At 52.9% G+C, this 9,869-nt stretch overlaps 1 protein-coding gene across 4 annotated transcripts in view; it reads right to left on the bottom strand.

The window, feature by feature from the left end:
• Positions 1-4,526: 4,526 nt before the first annotated feature.
• Positions 4,527-9,869, bottom strand: part of PPARD (peroxisome proliferator activated receptor delta) — an 81,347-nt gene continuing 76,004 nt past the window's right edge. For all 4 annotated transcript variants that reach the window (XM_058733673.1, XM_058733676.1, XM_058733674.1 and 1 more), the window contains 3 exons: positions 8,312-8,514; positions 7,684-8,134; positions 4,527-6,645 (listed from right to left, as the gene is read on the bottom strand). In XM_058733673.1, the coding sequence (XP_058589656.1) occupies positions 6,398-6,645; positions 7,684-8,134; positions 8,312-8,514 (902 nt within the window). In that variant the 3' untranslated portion in view covers positions 4,527-6,397. The remainder of the gene's footprint in view (positions 6,646-7,683; positions 8,135-8,311; positions 8,515-9,869) is intronic.

Below are 9,869 nucleotides of genomic sequence, written 5' to 3'. Positions count from 1 at the left end.
GGTGATTCTTCAGGCTGTCCCAAACTAGTTCAGGGTAGGCACGCCTCGGTGGCTCAGTCGGTTAAGCGTCCAACTTCGGCTCAGGTCATGATCTCGCTGTTCCTGAGTTCAAGCCCCATGTCGGGCTGTGCCCCACTGACAGCTCGGAGCCTGGGGTGTTTCAGATTCTGTCTCCTTCTTTCTCTCTGCCCCTCCCCTGCTTGTGCTCTCTCTCTCTCTCAAAAATAAACATACATTAAAAAAAATTAAAAACGAAACTAGTTCAGGGTAGCTTGGCTTCATAGCCCAGTGTTAGCTATAGGCTACCCCTGGGGGTGTGCTTATCCTGGGCAAGGCAACTCCTTTGAGCAAGAGCACTTTCCTGAGAGGAAGTCAGCTGTGAGCCCAGCGGCCATGGAAACTAGTGCCTGGGTTCTGGGCGGTAGAACCTCTTGGAAGCTCCACAGCCTCCATAGGCACAGTCACATTTTCGCTTTTTGTTTGTTTGTTTGTTTTTGTTTTAGACAGAGAGGGAGACAGAGAGGGGGACAGAGGATCCAAAGCAGGATCCAGGCTCCAAACTGTCAGCACAGAGCCCAATACCAGGCTCAAACCCATGAACCAGGAGACCATGACCTAAGCCGAAGTCAGACACTCAACTGACTGAGCTCTTCAGGCACCCCTAGCTTTTCTAGGTTTTGCCAACTTGTTTTTCAAGTGGATGATACCAATTTCTATTCCCTTCTCAGCATATAAGAATTTGTCCTGCTATTCTTTCTGTCGACATTTTCTATGTTGGTCTTCCATACTATTTTCTGGGATATTTCCATAGATCCTTCTTGAGGTGCAAAAATGATCTCTTTGATGGTGTCTAACCTGTTTTGTTTAACTCTTTTTTCCCCCCTTTTTTTCCCCTGGAAGTTCCAGGTATTTCTTTTAAAATGTTTCTTTTTTGGGGGCCTTAGTTGGTTAACTGTCTGACTTTAGCTCAGGTCATGATCTCGCAGTTCATGAATTCAAGCTCCACATCAGGCTCTCTGCTGTCAGCAGAGCCCCCTTCAGATCCTCTGTCTTCCTCTTTCTCTGTCCCTCCCCCACTCGCACTCACTCACTCTCTCTCTGAAAAATAAATAAACATTAAAAAAAAATGTTCCTTTTCTTGGGGGTGTCTGGGTGACTCAGCTGGTTGAGTGTCCTTGATTTCTGCTCAGGTCATGATCCCAGGTTGTGGGATGGAGCCCCACGTTGGGCTCTGTGTTGAGTGTGGAGCCTACTTGGGATTCTCTCTCTCTCTAATAAAAAAATAAAAATAAAATAAATACAATGTTTATTTCTTTCTTAGAAAACAAACTGCTCCTTATAGTGTTGATTTTTTTCTTTTTTTTTTTTTTTTAAATTTTTTTTTTTTCAATGTTTTTTATTTATTTTTGGGACAGAGAGAGACAGAGCATGAACGGGGGAGGGGCAGAGAGAGAGAGAGGGAGACACAGAATCGGAAACAGGCTCCAGGCTCCGAGCCATCAGCCCAGAGCCTGACGCGGGGCTCGAACTCACGGACCGCGAGATCGTGACCTGGCTGAAGTCGGTAGTGTTGATTTTTTTCTTTGTATTTTTTAAAAATATAAAAGTTATTTATGATTTTATTTTTTTATGTAATCTCTACTCCCAGTGTAGGGCTCAAACTCATGACCCCGAGATCAAGAGTTGCATGCTCTCCTGACAGAGCCAGGCAGGCGCCTTTATTTATTTATTTATTTATTTACTTACTTACTTTTTTTTTTTTTTTTAATTTATTTTTGAGACAGAGAGAGACAGAGCATGAGCAGGGGAGGGGCAGAGAGAAAGGGAGACACAGAACCCGAAGCAGGCTCCAGGCTCTGAGCTGTCAGCACAGAGCCCAACGTGGGGCTCGAACTCACGGAGTGTGAGATCATGACCTGAGCTGAAGTCGGACACTCAACCAACTGAGCCACCCAGGCGCCCCTATTTATTTCTTATAATGTATTCAAGTTATATTTTTGGATGTCCTGGGGGTTCTAATTTCACTGGTTGTTATGGCTACTTATTTTCATGCAGGATTATTTTCTTCATTTTTGTAATTTTGTGGGAATTCTCAACTGCCAGTATGTGTCCTCCAGAAAGGTTTTGCATGTTTCTTCCAGGCTCCCCAGGGATATTACCAGCCTGAGACCCCATTTCTTCCTTCCTTCCTTTCTTCTTCCTCCCTCCCTCTCTCTCTCTCTTCCTTCCTTCCCTCCCTTCCTCCCTCCCTTCCTTCCTTCCTTCCTTCCTTCCTTCCTTCCTTCCTTCCTTCCTTCCTTCCTTCCTTCCTTCCTTCCTTATAAGCTCCATACCCAATGTGGGGCTTAAATTCATGACCCTGAGATTAAGAGTCACATGTTCCACTGACTGAGTCAGCCAGGCACCCCTCTCTTCGTATTTTTTCTCTCTCTCTTCCTTCCCTCCTTCGTATTTATTTATTTTGAGAGAGAGAGAGAGAGAGAGAGAGAGAGAGCGCGCTTGAGTAGGGGAGGGGCAGAGAGAGAGGGAGAGAGAGAATCCCAAGCAGGCTCCACACTGTCAGTGCAAGAGCCCCTAACATGGGGCTTGATCCCAGGAACCATGAGATCATGACCGCAGCCAAAATCAAGAGCTTAGTTGGCTGAGCCACCCAAGCACCCCTTTCTTTCTTTCTTTTTCAAAAAACTAATTTCAGAAGTTTTAAAGAACTATCACAACGATAGTATCTTCTAATTCTCTTAAGGTTGCTTTCTTCTCTTTTAGTCTAAATATTTGATTCACTTATTGTCCTGAGCATCATTAAAAGGAGACTGGGTGACTATTGCTCCCTAAGTTTTGCTCACAGGTAAAAAGCAGATGGCCTAAGGCCCTGGAACAGTATGCCTCATTCCAGCTGAGTGACCCCAGCCACACTTGCTAATCTCTCATTGTGCCTCACCTGCAAAACGGGCAGGTGATAGTATTTACCTTAGGGTAGTGGTGAGAATTAAGAGGTGATGTATATAGAATGCCTGGCTCAAAATAGGTGCTTAATAAAGAATATCACTTAGTGATAGCAATAATAAGGTGCCAGAGAGAAGAGATGCTATCTCTTTACAGCACCAGAAGCCAGGTAACAATAGAAAGCTGGTCGGGTGCCTGGTTGGCTCAGTTGATAGAACATGGGATTCTTGATCTTGGTGTTGTAAGTTTGAGACCCACACTGGGTGTCAAGATTACATTAAAAATAAAATCTTACAAAAATAAAGAAAACTGGTACTGAGACTTACCTTCTCCTCCCTGAACTGAGTGTTATTTAGTTATTTGCTATGCTCTGTCCTTACCTCTTTAGCACTGGGAAGAGGACTGGCCTTTAACAGCTGAGCTAGTCTTCAACTATTTTTCTACCGCCTAGTGTGTGGGAAAGGAGAGGGAAGTGAGAAAAAGAAACCAAGCAGATCAGCAAGCAAGGCTATCAATTTCAGAGATGCCCCTGTTCCAAGCATTCCTCATCCTGCTCCTCACTTCCTCCTGTTCCCCTGGGACTGTCACTCTCCTGGCTGAGATGAACCTCATGGGACTTGACAGTTCAGATCTCTCTGGCCAGTAACAGAGAAAACCAGGAGGCAAGTGTCACACTTGACCGTCACCATAAGCTTGAGCCTCCTGGGGCCGCTCCCCTCCAGCGGGTGTCTGCACTTTGTGCTAGTTAATCGCTGGCTCTGGGGTCCTGGTTTCTGCAGCGTCGGTGGAGGTTCGAGAGATGCTGGCCACCAGATGATACCATTTCCCACACGGGCCCGGGGGTGAGAGTGTCGGCCCGCTACTGATGTCTGGATGACCTCCGCTTTCCCCCTTTTGATCTTTCAGTCCTTCCAATGCTTTTGTAACAACTTCCTGTAGTAAATTCCCCGTTTTGAAATTCTTAGGGGTGTCTGCTTTCCTGGCTAGATAAGCACTGAAACGTACCCCCGAGCTGGCCTCACGGCGGCCCAGCCCACTGGCTGCTGAGGGCTGGGCGCTCCTGGGGCCTCTGTGAAGATGGCACCTCTGCAAGCAGAGGAGAAAACTGGGGTGTCGGCTGAGGAAAGTCCTGGTCTCTTGTGTGGGTGGCCCAAACCGGACAGCGAACGACAGGTTTTTGGCTTTGCAGTTCCACACACCACTCAAGGCCCTTCTGAGACCCTCCCAGGCCCTCCTCACACCACCCTGGTTTGTACCGTGACACCAAGGGGGTGTGTGTGTCCTTTCTGCCGCCTCCCGCCCCCCACCCCCCGCCGGTACCCCGGATGTTCCTTGCAGGACGGGGATGGCATCTTCTCGCTCCTCCGCCCCTGCTCGCTCACTGACGGATGGTGGGCAAAGCGGGGGATGGGGAAAGGTGGGCAGCTCTCACAAGCCAGAATCAACTCTCCTGGCCTGCACCCCAAAGTCTCACTTGCCCAGCCAAGTTTCCCACTTCGTGCGCTGGACATGGAGGAGGGGGAGGGGTCTGGTCAGCCGCCTGGGAAAAACATGTAAATAACTGAGTCAGCCTAAATCAACTCTTAAATATTTAATTCCCATTTATTTAAAGTTCTGTCAGTCTGTGTACACTATTTATATTAAAAACACAGGAAGCTGGGGCTCCTAGCAAAAATATACATTTCGATTTTGGAGATTGTTCAGACACTGAGAAGAGCTATATCCTCAGCACCAGACCTGGGTGGGGGGTGGGGGCTGGGGGTCAGGCACAGCGTCTCTCCCTTTACAGCGCTGGCTCAAAGGGAGCACCCCAACCCCAATCCTTGGTCAGCCGAGGGTGGGGGTGGGAGAGGGAAGTATCTTGTCAGTAGAGAATGAGCCCAGGGCATGGAAGGCAGGGGCAGATGGACGGGACCCAGGAAACCTGGGCTCTGGCCTCAGGCCTTCCCCAACCTTTCTCATAGACCCTCACCAAGTCCCTCGCCCTCCCAGGCCAGTCTCTTTCCTGGAGAAGCAGCCTGGGTGGGCTCTCGGCCTTCCTGCTCAGACACAGCATCCAAGCTGGGCTTCAGCCCCTCTTCCCAGGCTTAGTGCTTCACGTGGGAGGAGCGGGACTGGGCCCGGCAAGATCTCTGGTCACCAGAAGCGGCACAGGGTCAGTGACCAGCCGGGCCAAACACGGGAAGGGGAGGGCGGCAGAACTGTTGGGACGAATGGACGTCACACTGAGCAGTCACACGTGAGCAGGTGCTGGGCTGGCTCAGCTGACCCCTGGCCACCAAGGGATCTGGCCCAGCTCTGCCCATCCGCCTGTAGGCCCCTCTAGCCCATCTGTCTCAGGGAAGGGAGGGCAGGGTGAAGGGTGTGGAACCAGGTAAAGTGAGTCAGTGCTTGTGTGTGTGGAGTGGCAGCTCCAGGGAGTGTGTGTGGGGGCGGTGTGGGCTTCAGCTGGGCTCCTGGATGCATCTGAGGCCGGGTCCTGGCACTGAGTGGAGAAACAGGAGTCATGGTCAGTGGCTGCTGCAGAGTGGGAGTAGGGGGGGTGGGTGCCGATGACACCAAGGCCTGGGGTCAGAATTAAGTACACCGCCTGCTGCCTTCCCTGCCAACCTCTGCCTCCCTCGAGGCTTGCTCCTCTTCAGTGGGGGTCCCACCTGGAGGGACGTCCACCTCCTTCCAGGCTGGGGGTGTCCCCCAGCGGCCAGCGCAGGGGACCATCAGTGACACTGACCTGGAAGACTGGTGAAAAGAAGAACAGAGAGGGCATTGGTATCAGTGGGGCTGGGACGTGCTGCTGGAGAGGGGTTGGCTGGGTAGGGGAGGGCGGTGATAGTCTGGGGGAGTGACTCGGTGACTCGGGCTGTTGCTGCAGTCAGCCCAGGCCCTGCGTGGCTTCCCCAGGAAGCCTGGCCCAGAGAACTTAGTGTTTCTTTGGATGGCCCAAATCCTTTGCTGTGAAGACAGGAGAAGTGAGGCCCCTACCCTTGTAGGTGACTGTTGGTACAGAGGGCAGGCCCATTCCTCCTGCTCCTTAGGGGACAGGGGACGGGGCGGACAAAGGCAGAGGACCCATTCCATGCTGCTGGTGAAGTAACACAAACTGTCTCACAAAAGGAGGGACAGACACAGGGATGGGGAGAGAGAAGGGGAGGGAGGGAGGGAGGGAGGAAGAGGCAAACCTACAGAGAGAAAGGAAGAGAGGGAGCGCAAGGAAATTAGAGAAGAAAGAGGGACTGAGACCGAGCACGAGGAAGAAGGGAGCGCAGGGAGCAGAGCAGGGGCGAGAGACCGCGTGTCTGAGCGCAGGATGGGATTCCACAGCTCCCGGTGCGGCTCCGGGCGCGGTGTGGTGCCAAGCGACGCCGGCGCTCAGGGCTGCTCTCCGGAAACGTCCCGTGGGTGGTGCCCATCCCTGCTCTGTCCGCCTGCCCCTGGAGGCCCCAGGCGCACACCCTCAGTACATGTCCTTGTAGATCTCCTGGAGCAGCGGGTGCAGTGAGGTCTCCGTCTCGGTCTTCTTGATGCGCTGCATCATCTGGGCGTGCTCGGTGACCAGCTGCCGCAGGTCGGCCATCTTCTGCAGCAGCTTGGGGAAGAGGTACTGGGCGTAGGGGTGGTTGGCCTGCAGGTGGAACTCGAGGGCACGCAGGATGGTGTCCTGGATGGCCTCCACCTGGGGAACGTTTATGAGGCCTGGCCGGTCTGTGGGGACACAGGGCAGAGGTGTGGGAGGGGGCAGGCACGCATGGGGACATAACGGGGTCAGAGGAGCTCCCTTACCTCTACCCTACCCTGTGTGGGTGACTCGGCCCGGGGGACAGCAGACCTATTGCTGTGATGGACCCAAGCCCTGGCCTGTCGGTGACTGCCCCACTGAGTATTCTAGTGTCTCCACCCCAGGTCCTGGCCCATCTCCTTTGCTTTTTTGTTTTTTCTTCTGAAAAAGGCAGTATCCCATCAGGGTTAAGAGACTCGCTGCCTGGATTCAACTCCCATCGCTACCACAGACTAGCGATGAGGCTATGGGCAGGCCACTCAGCCTCTCTGACTTCAGTTTCCTCACCTGTAAAATGGGGTAACAGAAGCACCTTCTGCACAGGGTTGTTGTGAGGATCAAATGAGTTATACTCTAGGAAACAGAACAGTACCTGGCATGAAGTAAGTTCTGTGGCACTGTTAGCATGAGCACTGTATCTATTGTATTGGAATCTGAAAAACGCAGGCCAAGGATGGAAAATTTCTCTACCATCAGAAATAATCCCCATTAAGGGGCACCTGGGCGGCCCAGTCGGTTAAGCGTCCAACTCTTGATTTTGGCTCAGGTCATGATCTCATGGTTCGTGAGTTCGAGCCTCACATCGGGCTCCACACTGACAGCACTGAGCCTGCTTGGGGTTCTCTCTCTCTCTCTCTCTCTCTCTCTCTCTCTCTCTCTCTGCCCCGACCCACTCGTTCTCTTTCTCTCTCTCAAAGTAAATACATAAACTTCAAAAAAAAAAAGGAAATAATTCCCATTAACATATTGGCACATTCCTTTTCAGTCTTTTTTCCGTCTCCTCTCCATCTATAAGACAGAGCCGGTCCTCCACGTACAGTTAGTGCCTCGTGTGTTCCACTGCCATCATCACATGGACACTTCCCCATGCTGCTCCAGCTTAGGCTTGGCGCCCTGCAGTGAGGGCCCAACCCCCAGAAGGGCTGGGTGTGTGGGGCAGGCCTACCTGCCCCACCCTCACTTACCTCCACAAAGAATGATGGCCGCAATGAAGAGAGCCAGGTCACTGTCATCAAGTTCCAGGGCATTGAACTTGACTGCAAACTCAAACTTGGGCTCGATGATGTCACTGAAGGGCTTTCGGAGGCTTCGCAGGAACTCACGGGTGACAAAACCAGTCCCGTTGGCCACCAGCAACCCGTCCTTGTTGACAATGGAGGCCAGCATGGCAAAGATGGCCTCATGCACACCATACTTGAGAAGTGTCACCTGGTCGTTGAGGAAGAGGTTGCTGAAGCTGGGTATGCTCTTGGCGAACTCGGTGAGCTCACGCACAGTCTCTACTGTGGTGCACTGGCAGCGGTAGAAGACATGCACGCTGATCTCCTTGTAGGGTGGCAGGCCGTTCACCAGCTGCTTCCACACCAGGCCCTTCTCTGCTTGCCACAATGTCTCGATGTCGTGGATCACAAAGGGCTGAAAACCAGGCCCCGTTAGAGGCCAGGCCTTGGGGGACCCCCGCCCATATGCTCCCCAGACCCCCTGCCTGTACCATGAAGTTAGGGGAGGGAGGAGGCCCGGTTCTCCCAGAAGTCAGGCAGGTGGCAGCAGGGCCCAGAGCCTGGGACCGCCAGGCCGAGCAGTGACACTCACCGCCGTGTGACTGGCCTTGCCGGTGAGGATGCCGCGGGCCTTCTTTTTGGTCATGTTGAAGTTTTTCAGGTAGGCGTTGTAGATGTGCTTGGAGAAGGCCTTCAGGTCGGCCACCTGCGGGTTGTGCTGATTCCCCTCGCTTGCTGTCAGCCCTGCCACCAGCTTCCTCTTCTCGGCCTCTGGCATCCGGCCAAAGCGAATGGCTGTATTGTGGGGTGGGGGTGAGGGAGAGGTCATCGAGGAGCCCAGGCAGGGGCTAGCACCTCTGACCTCCTTGTCTCACTACAGCTACGTGGGTCAAAATGGAAACATACTTTTTGACCTCAGGACCCTCAGAAGCTCTAGAGCCACAACGTTGGACATGTTGGGGAACTCCTCCGGAAGGTAAGCTCCGGGGGGACAGGGATTCTGTCTTGTTCACAGTGCCTGGCACACAAGGACTCTAACTCATGGAGTTGACTGAGCCACTGTGGCTGGAAGGTGGTGCAGTGTGACAGGTAGGAAGACGGTCTCTGGTGTCAAAGGCCTGTACTTGTGTTCCAGCTTGGCAGCTTGCTAGCCATGTGACTTAAGGCAGGCTATTTCACCTTTATTCATAAGAAAAATGGGCCAATACTTCAACCTCACTGGATTGTCAAAACAGTCGTGAGACTGACGCGCTGCCCGCTGTGCTAAGAAGGCAGCTTCAAAACAATTAAATAAGAATGTTCACACGGTAAGCACTCAAAAACTAGTCATTAGTGATGGAACAGGATGCAAATCTGGCTTCTCTAAAAGAAAAGGTGAGAAGAATGGAGTTGGCCCTGGGATCTCCTAAGAAATCCCCTCAGCCCACCCAAGGAATGGAGCCCAGGCGTTTACAGACTGAGGGGAGGGATCAAACCCTAGACGTGCCAGGCCCCAGCACCTAGGAAATGTTTCAGATGGAGGGCTTGGGTTCTGCCACCATCTAAAATGTAAGAGAGGGTAGCTGTGGGTGAAGACCTTTAAACAAGAAGGCTCCCCCTTGTCCCTTGGGGGTGGGTGACCCAGACAGGCAAAGAGGGGGCAGGTGGGCCGCAAAATCCTCCTGTATGGGGTCTGAAGACAAGACTGAGGGAGGCCTGGCGTGCAGGGCAGGCTCTGACTCCCGGGAGTGGCCGGCCTCCAGGAAATTCCTGCCTGGCTTCTGGCAGCTGACACATATGGTCACTTGGTGGCTCCTGCCCGCCTTCGATAACCAAGAAGGGCTGAGGTGATCCCAGGCTTTGGCAGTGGCTTTTCACCCTCTGTCAGGCCATCTGAGACAGGCTTGAGGTTCTAGGAGTGATGTTTCCAACACTACTGGAGGCTAAGCCTCAGGTACTGAGAGGTGGTGACTGCCCGGGACGCGGGACCCGGGACCCGGGACCCATGTGGGCGCTGAGCAGCCTGGGGAAGGCAGGTCTTAGGCCGGCTGGTACTGTGACACGTATGTAGTGCCTGCTGCGTGCCAGGCACTGCTCCGAGGGCACTCCCTTTCTGGGCTCCCGGGGGCCTGGTTCCAGGCTGTGTGGAGGGAGCCAGCATCCCCTGTGCC

Source organism: Neofelis nebulosa, chromosome 6, assembly GCF_028018385.1.
Source record: "Neofelis nebulosa isolate mNeoNeb1 chromosome 6, mNeoNeb1.pri, whole genome shotgun sequence".
NCBI lineage: Eukaryota > Metazoa > Chordata > Mammalia > Carnivora > Felidae > Neofelis > Neofelis nebulosa.
This window is presented reverse-complemented; position numbering and strand designations above follow the sequence as displayed.